The sequence below is a fragment of the Sturnira hondurensis genome, unplaced genomic scaffold (assembly GCF_014824575.4).
Source record: "Sturnira hondurensis isolate 20B ecotype Veracruz unplaced genomic scaffold, ASM1482457v3 Scaffold0007406, whole genome shotgun sequence".
NCBI lineage: Eukaryota > Metazoa > Chordata > Mammalia > Chiroptera > Phyllostomidae > Sturnira > Sturnira hondurensis.
Window position 1 is genome coordinate 406,618 of NW_028080037.1, and position 18,832 is coordinate 425,449.

At 56.3% G+C, this 18,832-nt stretch overlaps 2 protein-coding genes across 4 annotated transcripts; one reads left to right on the forward strand and one right to left on the reverse strand.

Moving 5' to 3' along the window:
- Positions 1-1,605: 1,605 nt before the first annotated feature.
- On the reverse strand, positions 1,606-4,695 carry P2RX2 (purinergic receptor P2X 2). 3 transcript variants are annotated; one of them, XM_037051826.1, is made up of 12 exons: positions 4,489-4,695; positions 4,225-4,360; positions 4,064-4,135; positions 3,896-3,971; positions 3,716-3,812; positions 3,494-3,574; positions 3,266-3,404; positions 2,825-2,955; positions 2,534-2,624; positions 2,367-2,432; positions 2,205-2,282; positions 1,606-1,890 (listed from the first exon to the last, which is right to left on the reverse strand). In XM_037051826.1, the coding sequence occupies exons 1-12, from the start codon at positions 4,662-4,664 to the stop codon at positions 1,867-1,869; spliced, it is 1,167 nt and encodes a 388-aa protein (XP_036907721.1). In that variant the 5' UTR covers positions 4,665-4,695; the 3' UTR covers positions 1,606-1,866. The 3 variants fall into 3 exon arrangements, with proteins under 3 accessions (XP_036907721.1, XP_036907720.1, XP_036907722.1); XM_037051825.1 differs by having other exon boundaries at positions 1,606-2,282; XM_037051827.1 differs by lacking the exons at positions 3,896-3,971; positions 4,064-4,135 and having other exon boundaries at positions 1,606-2,282; positions 4,557-4,695.
- A 12,071-nt stretch (positions 4,696-16,766) lies between these two features.
- On the forward strand, positions 16,767-18,832 carry LRCOL1 (leucine rich colipase like 1). Its single transcript, XM_037052594.1, has 5 exons — positions 16,767-16,922; positions 17,353-17,601; positions 17,705-17,830; positions 17,931-18,053; positions 18,694-18,832. The coding sequence occupies exons 1-5, from the start codon at positions 16,767-16,769 to the stop codon at positions 18,694-18,696; spliced, it is 657 nt and encodes a 218-aa protein (XP_036908489.1). The 3' UTR covers positions 18,697-18,832.

The window sequence follows — 18,832 nt, forward strand, 5'->3', positions numbered from 1 at the left end:
CTCCCTCTGTCCTGTCTTCAGCCCCAGGACATAAGCCCCGTGTCCCTCATCTTTAATGAAATACACTGGAAACAGGAGGAGTCGGTGAGACAGCAAACTCAAACCCCAAGTGGTGGGCTCATGGGAAGCCCGGGTGGGTCTTTGGGCCTCAGCCTGGTTTAAATTTGACCTTGTAACTAATTTCTGTGAGTGTCATTCAGTTCCACTTTGAATTTTCGTCTGAATTTTACATTTCTTAAAATATGTGCTGTATGTGCACAGCCCCTCAGTCTCTAGAAGGGAGGCTGAGCAGCTAACAGCTATCTGGTTGGACTGGCCCCTGCATGCCGCCTGCAGTACTGGCCAGGCCCATGGCCGAGAGAAACCTGATGCTGGCTGGAAGGTGGACAGAGCCCAAGTCAGCCCCAGATGGAGATCAGATCAAATTAGGGGTGGGGGTGGGGGGAGCTAACTAAGCTTCCTGGTAGTGATGCTGGAGTCCTGCTCAGGGATGGAGATGGGGGCTGGCCTTCAGCCTCGCCCTGGGTGCTTCACTCCTTGTCTCTTCTGTAAGATGGGGTCCTAGGTGCCCTGGACTCTAGCTCCCAGCACTTCCCCAGAGGCCAGCTTGAGTGGGGGCATTTGGGGTACAAAGCACTGGTCACTCGGGAAACCTGAACCCCTGGCCCTGGTTCTTGAGCTTGCAGCCCAACCCCAACTGGAAAAGCCAGTTTCTCTGAAACTAGAGCTGGACATCTGTGAGCCAGACACTCAGGATGCCACAGGCATTTGGGTGACCTGTATAGCCGATGTCCCAAGGATGGGAGGTTCTCTGGGGGTGGCTGAGTGAGGGCTTTGTAAGTGTTTGCTGGTTGCAGCAAGTGGGGCAAGCCCAGCTGTCAGGTGTGGGTGGGTAGGAGGGTCATTCAGACTTGGGGATGCCCAATGCCCAGGCTGGTATGGTCTGAACCCTCCCTTCCCTTGAGCCTGGGAGTGATGGGTCACAGGTGAGATCTATGCAAGACATTTGGCTCATGCCTCATCACACCTGCAAATGTCTCCTCATGCCTACCTACATAGTTGCTGTGACTTGCTGGAGAAGCTACTGTCCAGAGAGCAAGGTCTGGCCAGGCAGGGCAGCCAAATGTAGCAACAGTTGTAGCATCTGAGGATGCGGTAGCCAGGTTACATACGCCTGACCAGACTGGTGCCAGCATTCTGCACTGGGGATCCTTGTCCTGTTGGACCAAGTTCCCACCAGCCCAGCAGTACTCAAAACTTGGAAAGGCACTTGGGTTTAAGAGTCAGTAGAACATAAGCTTCCATTTCCTGTGGGTGTGACTCCACCTCGCTCTTGGCTTGTCCTTGTTGCCATCCTTTTCCCTTATTTGAAGGGTTAGGACTTTGGGTGACCCCTGCAGGAAGCTGGTGAACGCACAGTGCTGAGAGGAGTCGGAATCATCATGCACTCAGCCTCCCACCCCCTGGTCAGATGTGGTGGGCCTGGCTGGACAAGGCAGCAGTGTGCCTACACACTCACTATACCAGGCTGGTTACAGGGACTGACCATTGCTTCGTTGCATTTGTCTTCAGGGTCTCAAGGTGTGTTTCCCAAAACACAAGGTCTGATTGTTCTAGCCACATGTTTATTGGATTCTGGACATGTGATTTGCTGAGGAGGCAAGCAAGGGATCCGGGCAGGTGGACCTGGGCTGTGTGGATGGGGAAGGGCGAGGAGCCTGTGTGGAAGTCGGGAGGTAGGGGCAGCGAGGATCGGGGTGCTGCCCCGTCAGCCCATGGCCCAACTGCATGGAGGTCCTTTGGTTCCCAGTCATGTGGAGGCATGTTGTGTGGGGGCAGGGCCTGGGTTCTTCATGCAGGTCCCAGCTATGCTTCAGGGCCAGACCCAGCCTTAGTGAGGGGAGGTGGAGGTGGGCTCAGAGCTGGGCTAAACCTCGGGGGTCTGTGAGTGCAGAGTCCTGCTGGGAGGGCACAGAGGCCCGAGGCCCCAGTCCTGCACCCCGATCGGGAGTGTCCACCGTCTGCTCAGACAAGGCAGATGTGGGGCAAGGCCGTGGTGGTGGGATGGCCTGGGCCTGACTCTGCCCCTCTTCCTGTGGTCTGCTTGGGTCTGCGGAGCAGGGACAAGGGGGCGGAGGGGCCTGACCCAGAACAAGGGCCAGTGTCACAGGCCAGCTACCTGGGGAGTCTTTTGATGTACACACCTTGTCGAATTTCTTATGGCTGTAGACTTTGTTTTTGTTCATGAATGTTAACAAGATCCAGTCACACAGGAAGGAGCCCTGGGGCCAGCAAGACAGGTGTGTGAGGGCTGGGCGGGACCCCCACCCACAGCATGTGTCCAGACCCCAGTGTGTGTGCCTTACCACCCCGATGGAGGTCAGCGCTGTGGCCAGATTAATGATGGTGGGAATCAGACTGAACTTGCCTGCCTGGGGAGAAGAGACTGCCTTAGACCATCAGGGGTGGGCTCATGTGGAGAACATGGAGCTGGACCAGCTGAGTGCCAGGCTTGCCATGCCAGCCGATTTACCTGGCCATGCACAATGACATCGATGCGGATCCCATAGGCCTTGATGAGTGTGCGGGTGGTGCTGCCGTTTATCTTATAATACTTGGCAAACCTGGGATGGAATGACCGGGAGCCATGTCAGAACCTGGGACTGAATGACCAGCTACCTTGACCCTGAGGAACTGGCAGTGGGCGCCTGCCTGTTGCCAGAGGGGCAGCTCAAAATTTCCACTGACCTACTGGTGTCCCTGCCATTGAGCACCTGCCACAGCCAGGGTGGATGAGGACCCAGGTGTCCCAAGGCCAAAGTACCTGAAGTTGTAGCCAGAGGAGGCTGGGATGTGTTTAGGGTCGAGTCTCCGGAAGGAGTACTTGGGGTTGCAGTTTGATGCCGGCAGGTCCAGGTCACAGTCCCAGTTGATAATGACCCCAATGACACCACCCTGCCCAGAAGTGGCCACAGAGATGTGGGTTAGGGCAGGCACACAGGGCCCTCAAGAGCCCTGGGGTCCCATCCTGAGGCTGTGTGTAAGGGGCACATCATGGGGAACCCAGGCAGCTCAGGGCCTAGAGCTTGGTGAGCACCCCCCATTTGAGGCATGAGGAGACTAGCGGTGTCGGTGTCTGGCCATGAGTCAGTAATTCAGCAGGAGTTACACGTAGCCAAGTGGGGCACCCGATCGTTTCTCTCCTCTGCTCGAAGGGCCCTGCTGGCCACAGCTGCAAAAGGACTGGGCAGGCAGAAGCCCTCACCGTGTGTGCCAGCTCTGTGAAGTTCTCCCCTGCCCGCTCCACGATGAAGCCCAGCCTGAAAATGGGGCAGTACAGGTGCAACACTTCATCGAACATGCAGCGCTTCAGATAGCTGTCCTTCCGGTTCTCGAGGTTGCCCCTGAGCAGGCCAGCACATAGGTGGGAGGGGCATTCTCAGGAAGCAGTGCCCACCCCAGCCAATCCCCATCCCCACCCTAAGGCTCTTACTTGGAGAACTGGAATTTGGGGTAGTGGATGCTGTTCTTGATGAGGATGGTGAAGTTTGGAGCCATCTTACCAAGAAATTGGCTGAGGAGGCAAGACTGGTTGTGTTTAGTTCCCCCACCCACCCCAGCGAGCCTGCCAGGCTGCACTGCCCCCCACCCCCACTGAGGAGGAAGGAGCAGAGTCGCTGTGGTGCATTTGGGTCCCAGGTGGTTGGGGGCGCACCTGACAGAGGCCCCATCTTCCACGGGGCACCAGCCAGACACCTCGCAGGTCTTGGAGGCCCCGTGGTAATAGGGTACACAGCGCCCAGTCCGCACACCTGCAGGCACAGGTGCTCAGGTAGAGAAGGGATGCCGGGCCCGGGCCCCCCACCCCCCCAACCGCCAGCGGGCACACGCGGACCGTTTCCCAGCATGTCCAGCTCTCCTGCCACGCAGTCCTCGTCGGAGTCGCAGGTGGCGTTGGAGACCCTCACACTCTGGGGGGAAGACGGCTAGGTCAGGGGCCACACCGCCTCGGTCCCCAAACCCAGCCCGGTCCTCCCCAGCTCTGCCCTTGAACTCGTCTCACCTCGGGGCAGGTTCCCAGAGTCTGGGAGGGGGTGACCTCGATCCTCGTGATGATGCTGAACACGCTGCCTCCCTGGACTCGGAAGGAGGGGACAGTTGGCGGGCGCGGGCGGCTCAGCCGCCAGCAGCCCCACCCTCAGGCGCTCGGGGAGCGGAGCTCACCTCGGGGGGCTTCACGTACTCCTCCACGTCCCACACTTTGTGCTCCGACGAGGTGATGCCCTTGACCTTGGTGATGACAGAGCTCTCCGGGCCCGTCTCCCGGTCCTGGTAACTCTTCTGCACGATGAACACGTACCTGTGGGGAACCAGGGTCGGCGCTGGAGCGACTGTGGACGCCGTGTTCTCACCCCATCCCCGCCCCGGGGACCTCGCGTCCTCTCTGCCCCACCCCTGGGGACCCCCAGCCTCCGCGCGCGCACCCACCACACGAAGTAGAGCAGGATGAGCAGCTGCACCAGGCGGTACACGACGCCCAGGCGCCGGTTCTTCACCACGATCACCTTGGGCGTCTCGTAGTCCCAGAACGCGGACCAGCAGCCCCGGGCCAGGCGCCGGGCCGCGGCCACACCCGCCGGGGGCTTGGGCTCCGCGGCCGCCATGGCCCCGCCGCCCGGGAAGCCGCGGCCCGGAGCTCGGACAGGCGCGCGCCCCGGGGCGGGGCGGGGCTGGGGCTCCGCTGAGGCCGCCTCCCGGGGCGTGGCCTCGCCTGCCCCGTCCCACCCCGGGGCCGGGTCCCCGGTGGGCTGGCGGAGCCCGGTGCGGACCCGCGGCGCACCTGGCCGGTGTCACCAACCGGGGCCTCGAGCGGGATTTCGCGGAGCGGGTGTAGCGGGAGTCGTGGGGAGGGCGTTCCCTGGGAAGACACTGGGCGTCTCGGGGGTGGGGCACTTTCTCAGGATGGGGCGCAAGACGCGGCAGAGCGCCCCACCTCCTCCACGTCTCCACCGGCTTCTGCGGCGCAGCGCGCACCGGACCCGAAGGGCAGTCCTTTTTTAAAACGCCCAATGTTATCGGTGATTGTACTCCAATCAAGCTGTGAATATATGCACGTGAGCCTGGGGTACAATGATGTCACTTCCCAAAGGGCCGCCCGTGACCCCCGCCCCGGGCCCAGGCAGGCCCAGGCCCCCACCTCTGCGGCGTCGGGGCCTTTTCCTCCCCGCTGCTCCCCCGCCTCGCGCCCCGCGCTCCTCGCCCTCCCGGGCAGGGCTGCCAGCTCCACTCTCAAACACTTCCAACCCCTCGTATCGGCGAACCAAAGGCTTTTTGTTCTTAACTTTCTATATTTCTACCCCACCTCCCTATTTTGGAGCAAATCCCAGACACCAGAGTATTACACAAAAGGGTAAGTTTTCTCGCACCTTTTTTGAGGTGACATCTATATAGCATCTAATTAGCCATTTTAATGAACCACTTTCAGTGAGCAATTCGGAGGAATTTAGTGCGTTCTCAATGTTGCGCGGCCACCATTATCCGCTTCCAAACATTGTCAGCATCCTCCACGAAACCCCGTATCCACGGAACAGTCACGGCGTGTCCTCTCCGCGGGACAGCGGCACCTCGGGGGCTTCTCCGTGTGGGGTCCTCCACGCGCTGGAGTCTTACTGGAAGCATTTGCCATTTTGCGCCCGGCTTTTCTCACTCACCCCCATGTTTTCAGGGTCTGACGGGGGCTGGGGCAGGGTTCCGCGCTTCGTTCATTCCTGCGGTGGAATAATACTCCATTGTGCTGACACCCGCCTTTATCTGTTGATCCGCCGAGAGGCGTTTGGGCGGCTTCCACCCTTCGGCCGTTGTGACGAAAGCTCCTGTGGATATTCGTGCACAAGCGTTTGTCTGAGCACTTAGTTTCCATTTTCGGAGTGCACACCCAGGAGTGGAATTTCTGGGTCGCGCGGTGTAGCTTTGAGGACATGCCCAGCCGTTTTCCAAGCAGCTAAGCCATTTTTTTCATTCTAAGCAGCAGAAGTACGAGTGCTCCCTTTTCTAAACATCCTTGCCAACTCTTATTTCCCACTAATTTGGTTACGGCCATCTAGTGGGTAAAATGGTATCATGCCTTTGGATAAATGTTTATTCGTGGCCTTTGTCCAGTTTTAACCTGGGTTGTTTGCCGTCTTCTTGTCCACTTGTGAGAGTTCTCTATGCATTCTGGGTAGGAGACCCTTATCAGCTGCGTGATTTGATTCGCAGATATTTTCTCCCACTGTAGGATATCTTTTTACTTTAAAAAACAAAATTTTAGCCCTGGCTGGTGTAGCTCAGTCCACTGAGTCACGCCAGTTACTGCACAAAAGTTTTTAATTTTTATGAAGTTCGATTTAGCTGTTTTTGTTTTTTTTGTTGTTCTTGCTTGGCCTTTTTGGTGTCACTTCTAAGAATCGGTTGCTAAACCCAAGGTTATGAAGACGTATGCCTGTTTTCCTCTAAGAGTTGTATCATTTTAGCTGTTGATAATTAGGTGGTTGCACCATTTTGCATTAATTTCTGTACATGATTGGAAGTAGCTTCACTCGTCTGTGTGTAGATACCCAGTTGCCCGGCACTATTTGTTGAAGAAACTATCTTTCACCCATTGAAGGGTCTGGCACCTGTGTTGAAAATCAGCTGGCCACAGGTGTAGAGTTCATTTCTGCACTCTGTTCTGTTCCACTGACTTAGATGCATATTTTTTTAGCTTTTATTTATTTTTTTAAGATTTTTAATTTATTTATTTATCTTTAGAGGGGAAGGGGAGAGGGACAGAAACATCAATGTATGGTTGCCTTTTGTGCGTCCCCTGCTGGTAGTTGGCCTGCAAGGAACCGGCCTGCAACCCAGGCATGTGCCCTGACTGGGAATCGAACCGCGATCCTCTGGTTCACAGGCCCGTGCTCACTCCACTGAGCTACACCAGCCAGGTTAGATGCATATTTTTATGACAGCACCACACTGTTTTGCTAACTGTAGCTCTGTAGGAAGTTTTGAAATTTGGATGTATGAGTCCTCCAACTTTGTTCTTTTTCTTTGTCTTTTTTATTTCAAATTATATTTTGTTGATTATGCTATTACAGTTGTCCTGATTTTTCCCTCTTTGCCCCCCTTCCACCCAGCACCCCTCACTCCGTCAGAAAATCCCCCCACCATTGTTCACGTCCATGGGTCCTGCGTGTAAGTTCTTCGGCTTCTCCATTTCTTACGCTGCAGTTTACATCCCGCGTCCCCATGACTAGTCCATAACTACCTATTTGTACTTCTTCATCCCCTCACCTCTTCACCCATTCCCCCACACCCCCTCCCACCGTGTCCATGATTCTATCTCTGTCCTTGTTCGCTTCGTTTTTTTTTAGATTCAGTTGTTGATAGATTTGTATTTATTGCTATTTTTATTGTTCATATTTATATCTTCTTTTCTTAAATAAGTTCCTTTAACATTTCATATAATAATGGTTTGATGATGATGAACTTTTTTAGTTTTTTTCTTGTCTGGGAAGCTCTCTACCTGCCCTTCGATTCTAAATGACAGCTTTGCTGGATAGAGTCATCTTGGTTGTAGGTCCCTGCTTTTCATGACTTTGTATATCGCTTGCCAATCCCTTCTAGCCTGCAAAGTTTCTTTTGAGAAATCAGCTGATAGTCTTATGGGAACTCCCCTGTAGGAAAACTTCTTTTCCCTTTCTGTTTTTAAGGTTCTCTCCAGCCCTGGCTAGTGTGGCTCAGTAGATTGAGTGCCAGCCTGCGAACCAGAGAGTTGCTGCTTCATTTCCTGGTTGGGGAACACACCTGGGTTATGGGCCAGGTCTCCAGTGGGGACGTGTGAGAGGCAACAACACATCGATGTTTCTCTCCCTTTCTTTTTCTCTCCCTTCTCTTCTCTCTAAAAATAAGTAAATAAAATCTGTAAAAAAAAAAAAAAAGATTCTAGCCCTGCCTGGTGTAGCTCAGTGGACTGAGCGCGGGCCTGCGAACCACACAATCGTGGTTCGATTCCCAGTCAGGGCACATGCCTGGGTTGCAGGCCAGTTCCCAGCAGGGAACACACCAGAGGCAACCACACATTGATGTTTCTCTCCTTCTCTCCTTCCCTTCCCCTCTAAAGATAAATGAATAAAATCTTTAAAAAAAAAGATTCTCTCTTTATCTTTAACCTTTGGTATTTTGATTATGATGTGTCTTAGAGTGGGCCTCTTTGCATCCGTTTTGTTTGGGACTCTGTTCTTCCTGGACTTGCATGTCTATTTCCCTCACCAAATGAGGGAAGTTTCCTTTCATTGTTTTTTCACATAGATGTCCCGTTTCTTACTCTTTCCCTTCTTCTTCTGCTGCCCCTGTGCTGCAAAGTTGTCCCAGAGGCTGCTTACATGTCCTCTTTCTTTTGGATCCTACTTTCTCCTTGTTCCGACTGGTTGTTTTCCGCTTCCTTGTATTCCAACTCATTGACTTGATTCTTGGGTTCATCCACTCTCCTGTTGTTTCCCTGCACACTGTCCCTTATTCCAACTAGTGTGCCCTTCATTCTGACTGAGTCTTTTCTATGCTGCTGAGGTCCTCACTGAGTTCCTCGAGCATCCTTGTAACCAGTGATTTGAACTCTGCATCTGAAAGGTTGCTTATCCCCATTTTATTTAGCAGTTTTTCTGGAGTTTTGATCTGTTCTTTCATCTGGACTTTGTTTCTTTGTCTCCTCATTTTGGCAGCCTCCCTGTGTTTGTTTCTATGTATTAGGTACAGTTGCTATGACTCTGTGTCTTGGTCGTGTGGCCTAATGAAGTGGGTGTCCTGTAGGGTCCAGTGGCACAGCCTCTCCATCCCCCAAGCCGGGTACTCGAGGTGCACCCTTCGTGTGGGCTGAGTGCACCCTCCTCTTGTAGTTGAGCCTTGGTTGCTGTTGGCAGGTCAATGAGAGGGATTCAGCCAGGCCAGTCGGCTGCAAGGATTGGCTGTGACCACTGACCACCAACCTCCACCCTCCATGGAGAATCAGCTGTGCAGGGGCAGAGTGGTGGTGCTCCGACGTGGTCTGTAGCTGTCCCCTGGGNTTCCGCTTCCTTGTATTCCAACTCATTGACTTGATTCTTGGGTTCATCCACTCTCCTGTTGTTTCCCTGCACACTGTCCCTTATTCCAATTAGTGTGCCCTTCATTCTGACTGAGTCTGTTCTATGCTGCTGAGGTCCTCACTGAGTCCCTTGACTACCCTGATAACCGGCATTTTAAACTCTGCCTCTGATAGGTTGGTTATCTCTCTTTTGTTTTAGTTCTTTTTCTGGAGTTTGATCTGTTCTTTCATCTGGACTTTGTTTCTTTGTCTCCTCATTTTGGCAGCCTCCCTGGGTTTGTTTCTATGTATTAGGTACAGTTGCTATGACTCTGTGTCTTGGTCGTGTGGCCTAATGAAGTGGGTGTCCTGCAGGGTCCAGTGGCACAGCCTCTCCATCCCCCAAGCCGGGTACTCGAGGTGCACCCTTCGTGTGGGCTGAGTGCACCCTCCTCTTGTAGTTGAGCCTTGGTTGCTGTTGGCAGGTCAATGGGAGGGATTTACCCAGGCCAGTCGGCTGCAAGGATTGGCTGTGACCACTGACCACCAACCTCCACCCTCCATGGAGAATCAGCTGTGCAGGGGCAGAGTGGTGGTGCTCCGACGTGGTCTGTAGCTGCCCACTGGGTGTGCTGGCCCTGGGGTTTCCCAGGTGGTGCAGGCCAAGGTCAGCCCTGACCTATGTTTTGCCCAGGGCTGCCCTTCCCGGTCTATAAAGCCATCTGAGATGGCTGCTACTTGGGCTAGGCTTGGAGACTCCCAGGCGAAGCCAAGCTGTGAATCTAGGCTGGCTGCTGCCAGGGCAGGACCTGGGGCTCCCTGAGGCCAGCTGCTGCTTGTTTGAAAAGACTTAGGAAGTTGTGAAACAGGAGCCACGACCAGCCATTCACTTGGAAAAGCAGCTTGGGTGGGCCCACAGGTTGGGTGGGGCAGAGTCTCTGGGGATCTCCAGGGTGGGACAAACAGTGTTAGCCAGTTTGATAGAGTCTCAGATACGGCACCAGCCTGCTGGCTCTGTGGGGGAGGGTTCAGAAAAGGGACAATGGCCTCTGGTTGCCTTGATGTCAGACACATCAGTATCTCCCTGTGTGCCACTGGTGCCTTTCAAGCTGCTACCCCAGTGCTAGAGCTTAGAGGAAGTGTGCCAGAGTAGGTGAGTCCACGTGTGGGCTCTTTAAGAGGAATTGCTTGGGGCTCCAGCTGCTTCTTCCACTGACTCAACTCCCACTGGTTTTTGCAGCCAGAAGTTGTGAGGCCTCACCGCCCTGGCCCCGGAGCCCTGGACTGGGGCCCCTTATCTGGGGCTTGGATGCCTCACTCCTGAGATATCCCTCTCGAATTTTTATTCACCGCACGTGGATTGGGGACCAGCCATTTCGCATCTGCGCCCCTCCTACCTGTCTGGATGGATGTGGTTTCTTGAATTTCGTAGTTGTCAGACCTCCAATCAACTCGATTTCTGATGGTTCTGCATGACGGTTGCTGTATATTTTGATGTGGTTGTGCAAAGAGGAGAGCCATGCCTGCCTGTGCTGCCATCTTGACCGGAAGAGACTTGTTCTTTTCCCAGGTTGTTTTGGTGGATACTGTTATTGGCAGAGTGTCTCCCTGTGCCTTGGAGCAGAGAGTTCCAAGGCCAGACTGTCCCAAGGTTTATAGGAGCACACCATGCCTTGCTCTCCATTAGCCAGCAGCTGGTCATTGTCGCCCACTAGCTGCTGGACTTGGCACCCGGAGGGGCGCACACCTTCGCTCCACATCTGCCACACTGACCCGGTTCACAGAGGGTCAGAAGGTGATCCCTGAGTAAAAACATGAGAACTACAGTGTGGCGTGGTTGGGGCATCCAAAAGTCTCCTGGGACCATAATTGTGAGCTGAGAGAGAACACACTCACTTGGTACTGAGTGGAGGAACCGCTGCCAGGCTCAGGGCAGAGCACAGAGGGCGGGTCCGAGGGAGGAAACAGAGGTGCGGAGCACACATGGAGTCACAGGGACAAGAAAGAGAAGGCAAGAAGGGGGGAAGTGATAAGTCCCTGAAGAACATTGCCTGATTTGAACAAAAACTCGTGTCTATAGGTTGATAGCACTTGCTGGGCCCCAGCAAGATGACTTCAAAAAGAGGGACGTGCCTAAAAAGTCTGCGTGAAAAGTCCAACTTCCAGTGATATGGGGAAACCCACACTGCAATGGAGGTTACCTTCCCCTGTGGGGGGGGGGAGCGCCGCCCTGCTGGCCATGTGCGGGTATTTCTTCTTCTGGATAGATGCAGTGTTTTCTCCTTATCTTTTCTCAGAAGAAAATCTGTCCGCTTAAGGTGACCCAAGAATTTAATGACTTCTTTTATCATTTGAGGTGAGTTTTTTGGCCTGCATTGTTCAGGATATGGGTCAGACATCACAGAGAGCTTAGGAGCGCCCCCAGCCAGGCGGCTGCGTGTTGTGAGGGCCCACTTACTGGGACTCAAGTAGCCCCCAGTTCAGCACTGAGCCTGTGTTTGACTGGTTTCGGGAGACCCCAAACGCTTCTTGTGGGGTTTGGATAAGGTGTCTTGACACCTCCTGGTAGGACATTTAAGAGATCAGGTGGCAACTCCTTGAAACTGCGTAGCTGGAAAATGTGTAAGGTCAGCTACGGTGTCGATTTAAGTCTATAATTTGCATAAATACTCTTAAATAGATACTTATTCTTAGAAGGACTGAGTCTGGTAGTGGTTTTTTACTTAAAAAGGCATTTTTTAAAAAGATTTTATTTATTTATCTTCAGAGGGGTAGGGAAGGAGAGAGGGAGAGAAACATCAATGTGTGGTTGCCTCTCATGGGTCCCCTGCTGGGAACCAGCCTGCAACCTGGGCATGTGCCCTGACTGGGACGAACCGCGATCGTCTGGTTCACAGGCCTGCGCTCAAACCACTGAGCTACACCAGCCAGGGCTAAAAAGGCATTTTTAAAAGCACCAACTTAAGTTATTCGATCGAATTCTAAAACTCTTGGTTAAAAGGAAATATTACTCTCTGGCAAGAATAGAATTAAAAACCTTTTATCACTAACAATGTAAAATCAACCAAGTTATAAGTAAAAGTTAAAATCGCATTCCTTTTCTAAACAGCTTTACTGAGACGAGACTCACAGGCCACACAGCTCACCATGTTGGGTTGTGTCTACGCCGCCCACAGGGTCTGCCAGCCTCACCAGGATCTAATTTTAGTGCACTTTCTTTTCATCACGCCTACCCAACCGAAACCCCACACCCAGTACCGGCCCCTCCCCTCCCCACCCTCCAGGCTGGGTGATCCTGTCCACCCCTGCGGTCTCAGCTGACAGCTGAACCCTCAGCTGGGCTCAGGTGGCTTCATTCTTCTGCTCCACACGGACGGACGCCAGGCCGTCTCTGGGACTCCTTCCTGACCCACATGGGGGACTGGGGGACGGGGCGCTGCCCGCCTGCCGGGCTGGTCGCAGGGCTGCGCAGGCTCTCTCGGGACCCAGACACCTGCTCTGAAACAGCCAGCTGTGAGGACAGGTGCCCTCAGGTTCCCGCCTTCGTGACACTGGACAGACATGCGGTGGAGAAGCCTCTCAGGTGCTTGGCTCCAGAGGCCTGGCTGCCATCTGAGTGCTGGTGCCCAGTGACTCTGAGTGACAACGGCCCTGCTGAGCCCTGAGAGATACAAAATTGCCCTTTCGGGCCACTGAGTTCTGGGGTGCTTTGTGAGGCCAAGTCAGCGCTGAAACATTGCTCAGCCGAACCCACCAGATGGGCTTCCCTGCGGGCTCCCCGCCCCCCCCCACCACCACCAGCACGGAGCAGCCTTTCGCTCCTGCCTCCCGCCCCCCCCCCCCGCCCCCGGCCTCGGCAGCTCCAGCTTCGCACGGCGCCCACACTCAGGAACCCTCTGCCCTCTGCTCTTGCCCTCCTGCCTCAGACACTCACGACCACTCTCCGGCCAGGGCCCCTCCCACTCGCCCCAACACCTGGCTGTGCCCACTCTGGTCTCCACCTGCCTTCTCCCCCATCACCTGAAGACCCCCGGTCCTCCTCAAAATAAGGAGGCTGTTTCCTCCGTCACCCAGCCCCTCCCTCCCTGCACCCCGGCCACGTCCCTAAATGCCCCTGCCACACTCTCTGCGACTGGCCTGCTGACAGGCCCGCTGGGGCCCATGAACTAGACCCAGAGGCCCTGGGTGAGGGTGGGAGGTGAGAGGCAGCCACTCCTCTGTAGAGTCCGGGATAGTGCCTGGCACGTAGCCGATAATAAATCAGCCAGTAGATGTTAATTACGAACAAACTGTGGAGAAAGAAACAAGGGAGAACCCTGTTCCAGGAGAACAAACACGCAGCTCGCCCTGAACTTGGCACGCAGCCCCGCCCCTCAGACCCACAGCAGGCCGGTGGGGACCCGAGGCCCGGGACTTCGCTCCGGGTGAGGCGGGGGCCCCGTGTGATCGGACAGGGGCAGATTTGGCTTCTCGGGCTGCTCTTGAGTTGGAAGTGGCTTAAAACCAGGGAAGCTTCGGTCACTGACTCCGTGCTAGCCGTCCAGGCGAGGGCTGTGGCTGGCTCCCCGGCTATGTGTGGGCCAAGGCCTACTGCCGTGCGTGGCCGGACATGGTCCACTGTACATTGGGTCTCCTGGGTGGGATGATGAAAGACATCCTGGTGGGGTGGAAGGTGGGGACAGAACCAGGAAAGGGGAGCGGGGAGGTGCTCGTGTGACCACACCTGGGGGGCTGCAGACCGGCCTGGCTGGCTTCACCCCCACGCAGACGAGCAGGCAGGACCCGAGGACAAAGGTAGGGCCGCTGTTACTGAGGCAGGGGCAGGGGTACCCGGTCTCACACGGTCACCTACACAGTACGTGTCTCTGTGTGTGAGTCTGCCGGCGGTGACACCTTTATTGCAGGTGCCAGAGGCCAAGCAAGCCTGTCTCCACCCCCCGTCAGAGCCCTGGGCACCCGGGGGGGGGGGGGCTGGTACTCCAAACGTGGCCGCTGTGGTTTGGGCTCCTGTGTGCCCGAGTTTGGCACCTTAGCTTTTATTCGGCAGACTGTGATGCTGAGGAACCACGCCTGACGCTGACGTCGGAAGGAAAAACTGTGGAAAGATGTCTGATCTGAGAGATTTATAAACAAACAGAAGAGTCTCCATACGGAGAAGAATATTTCAGGGTAATCAGGGGCCATGACTGGGCACCAGTTCAAGTTCAGAGGCAATTGCACCTCCAGGGACCGGCGAGAAGGCCTTGGGACTTTTTTTATTGTGGTAAAATACACACAGTATAAAATTTGCCACCTTGACCGCTTTTAAGTGCACAGCTCAGTGGCATTTGGCACAGTCACACCGTTGGGCAGCCGTCCCCACCGTCCTCTCCAGAACTTTCTCAATGTCCAACAGCTGGAGCTCTGTCCCCATTAAACACGAACTCCCCCTCCCCCCCCAGCCCCTGGTGACCACCACCCACTCTCTGTCTCCGTGGATTTGACCACTTGGGTTCCTCCAGGATTTGTCCTTCTGTGCCTGGCTCATTTTCTTCAGCACAGTGTCCCCAGGTCCATCCCTGTGATGTGACGTGTGTCAGAATTTCCTTCCCTTTTAAGGTGAGTGAGGCTCCATCGTGGACACTGACCACATTTTGCTTACCCACCTGTCCTCGGACACTTGGGTCACTACGCCCTTGGCTGCTGTGAAGGACTCGGTGGGCTGTGGCCTCTGTCGGTCGCACTCCCCACGTGGGCTCAGTGTGCGCCTGCTGTGCGGGCCAGGTGACAGGCATAGGGTACCCAGTTTGTGACCGGGCCTGGGACCATCTCAGTGGCCTGTGACAAGGGTTGAGCCCAGAAAACATAAATCCTGGGTAAAGTACAGAAAGAACAGTGCAAACGTGACCGCAATTGTGGTTCTCGCTGTGGCCCCAGGGGCCCATGCCTTGATTTACTGCCTGGGAAAGGACACCGGGTCCCAGAAGGGCTCCGCTCTCTCTGAGGCCCCCTGGGATCCAGCCCCACGGGGCCCCCACAGTTCGACTAGAGGCCCTGAAGTCGCATCCTGGGCTCAGCCCAGGGGCGGCACTGACAAGGTGGGCCGGAAGGGCCACTGCGAAGAGAGGGGAGCCAGGGTGACAGAGATGGTGGTGGCTCCGGGCCCCAGGGGCAGAGCAGGAAACAGACATGGGGCTCGTGGTTCGGGTGGGGGACACAAGGCGCCCCACGGTCCCTGTTCCCTGCAGTCAGCCAGGCGGGACCCAGCACCGCCGGTGCCCGCCCACGTGCTGTGCAGAGGAGCTCTGAAGGGAGTGCCGGGCCTGTTCCCCGCGGGGTTCCGGACAACTGGGGCGTGAAGGCCGATGGCACAGGGGGCTCTGAGGGTGACAGAATGTTCTGGAAGCAGACAGAGGTGGGGCTTGCACTGCTCTGTGAGTGTGTTTGAGCTGGTTGGCAGCTCAGGCCTGGAGCGGAGGGCAGGTCTAGACTCGGGCGTCCTGGGGGCTCCTACACCCACCTCCCCTATCCCCCCGGCAAGGTGGGGCTAAGCCCCAAGGTGTGGGCTGGTCAAGGGCAGGGTCAGAAGTCAACCTGGAGGGAGGCCTCCTACCCATACGCGTGCAGGAGACTCGAGGGCGCCCTCCAGTGGCCAACACGATACCATTTATGCTAATGAGGGCCCAGGCATCCCTAGAGAAAGGGCTGTTAAAAACCCATTTCCACTCGCCAACAAAAAGAAATTTGCTACTGAGCCATGAAGATACACTGAGGGACCGCAAATGCACATTATTAATCTGTGAGGGGAGTCCATTTGAAAAGGCCACTTCCTGTGATTCCCGACTCCAGGACCGGGCAGAAAAGGCAGAGCTCTGGGGACAGAAGAAATGTCGGCGTCTGCCTGGGGAGGGGCGGGGAGGGCAGAGAGCATGCGCAGAGGGTGTTTAGGGCAGCGAAGCCGCTCCGTGTGACATACCTTCACCCAGACCCACGGAGTGCACAGCACAGAGTGACTCATGTCAGCTACCGACTTGGAGTGACGGTGCCGTGTCCCTATCGGTTCATCAGCGGTGACAAACGCACTATGGCATCATAAGATGTTAATAGTGGAGGAAACTGAGGCAGGAGGAAGTGGGGGGGGGTACATGGAACCTCTCTGCGCTTTCACACAATTTTTCTGCTCTAAAAAATAATATTATTTGTATTTTTAAGATTATTTATTTATTTATCTTTAGAGGGGAAGGGGAGAGGGAGAGAAACATCAATGTATGGTTGCCTTTTGTGCATCCCCTGCTGGGAGTTGGCCTGCAGGGAACCAGCCTGCAACCCAGGCATGTGCCCTGACTGGGAATCGAACTGCGATCCTCTGGTTCACAGGCCTGTGCTCAATCCACTGAGCTACACCAGCCAGGGCTTATTATTTTTATTTTTAAAAGATTTTATTTATGTTTAGAGAGTCGGGAAGGGAGGGAGGAAGAGAGGGAGAGAAACATCCATGTGTGGTTGCCTCTCACACGCCCCCTACTGGGGACCTGGCCCACAACCCAAGTTTGTGCCCTGACTGGGAATTGAACCACCAACCCTTTGGTTCACAAGCCAGCACTCAATCCACTGAGCCCACCAGCCAGGGCATGTCTGTTAATTTTAAAAACATCCATTTTGCAAGACAAAGATTGGGAGAAGGAGGAAAAGGTTGTGGGTGCCCATGGAGGGTGCCTTGGGGACGAAGGTGGCCTTGGACGTGGGGACAGTTCTGAACCACCTGGGCATTGACAGGCCTGCTGGCCCGATGGCACTTGCCGGACACCTGCTGTTGCTGCTGCTCTGCACACAGTCCGTGCCCTCGACAGCGTTGCACAAGGTAACCTCCACACCCACGCCCCTGCACCAGGCAAGCCCCCGCCACTGGGCCTGCTCTCAGGGCTCCCGGGCTGCCAGCCTGGCCTCCTTCCTGCCGGGGCCTGACCCCCGAGTGCTCCCTTGACGCTCCACCACTGTGGGCCGCCCCTCTCCAGGTCAAGTCCCCCTCTGTTTTCCTGCTTTCCGTCCCAAGGCTGGCTCCTGGCCTGGCCTCGGAGCACCGACAGGGGGAACCCACACCCACCGCAGTTCTTTGGGCCTCCACTGATGTTTTGAGTTGGTGAAAGAGTTTCTGGGACCAAGGTTTGAGAACTGCAGCTGGAGGCCATGCTGATGTGGCTCAGGACTGACACGGCCAACTGCTAGCTCCCTCCCCCCACTTCCCACTGGCCCCCTGGCCGTCCACCCTCCCTGGTCTGTGAATGTACCAGAGAAGTTGTCAGGGGCACAACGTTGGAAGGCTGGGAGGACCCAGGGAAGCGGACGGACAGCAGGAGGGGCCCCTTGGGTTCTGCAGCTACCCCGGGAGCAGGCGCACAGCCCTGACTTCGCAGGGCATCGGGGAGCCCTGTGAGGAGAACGCAGAATGCCAGAGCGACTGCTGCGCCACCAGCAGCCTGAACCCGCAGAAGTACTGCACGTCCCAGACCATCTTCCTGAAGTGCTTGTCCTGGCAGAAGGTGCGTCTTCGCCTCCGGGCAGAGGGCGGGGCGGGCGGGCGGGCGAGCGGGCGAACTACCCCCGGGAGGCCCCCAGGTGCATGGAGGCGGGGCCTTCCCGCAGCCCAACGGCTACGCGTGCTCGGACCACACGCAGTGCAGGAGCAACTGCTGCGTCACCAACAGCGACAGCCCACTCCGCTCCTGCACGCCCCGCACCATCTTCTTACAGTGCCTGTCCTGGCGCAAGGTGAGGGCTCAGGGGTGCGGGGAGGTTGGCCGTGGGTGACACCTGCTGGGCTCCAGGCTCCCGCAACATCTGGGGCACCTGTGTCCTGTGTCCTCCCCAGCCCAACCGGGACTACTGCTCGGAGCACAGCGAGTGCCGCAGCCAGTGCTGCCTCAGTGTGACCGAGACCGCGCCCGCGCGCTGCCTGCCCCGCACCGGGATCCTGGCCCGCTGCCTGCCGCCCGTGAGTGTTGGGCGGGTCCCGGGTCTCGCAGCTTTGGGGGGGGGGGGCGGGGACATGGCGTCAGAAGGACACAGTGAGGTTCCAGGTCCATCAGGGACCCAGTGGACACGGTGCCGATGCACCTGGGGACAGGTGGTAGTGGGGCTGCCACCACCCCAGGGCTGGAGGCCTGAGAGAGGACCCTCTCCAGGACCTGCGTCTCCGCCCACCCCCCATCTCCTTCTGGAGCCCTGCTGAACCTCACTTCGGGTTGGTGCACACAGAGGTGAGGGCTGATGGAGAAGGAGGTGGGGCACCGGGACCAGGGACGGGCTGCAGAACCAGACAGCCGCTGGCCTGCGCGGTGTGGGGGTGTCAGCACCAGTGTTGGTGGTGCAGCCCATTACGTCCGCCTGACTCTACAGGGGTCTCTGCCCCCAGTGCCCCAGTGCTCAGGACCTGCCTGGTGCCACCAGCACGCAGAAATGGTTAAACTGTGGCCCAAGGAACCAGAGGGCCCCACTGATGTCCTTGACTCGGCGAACTGAGTCCATCAGGAGCGGTGCTCCTGAGATGCCGAGTCCCGAAGGCTACTTCCCTCTGCTCCCGCACTTGGGCGCACTGTCCCTCGGCACTCTCTGATTTTTGCTCTTTCCTGCAGTGACCCGGACAGGGACCTGTGTGCTGAAGAACTAGTCTGGACCTCCCTGACGACCCCTCGGCCTCACATCGCCTCTGAATGAGTGGGAGCTGGCCCGAGCCACGCTGCTTGTTCTAGGACTTAATGACTTAGCCTCAAT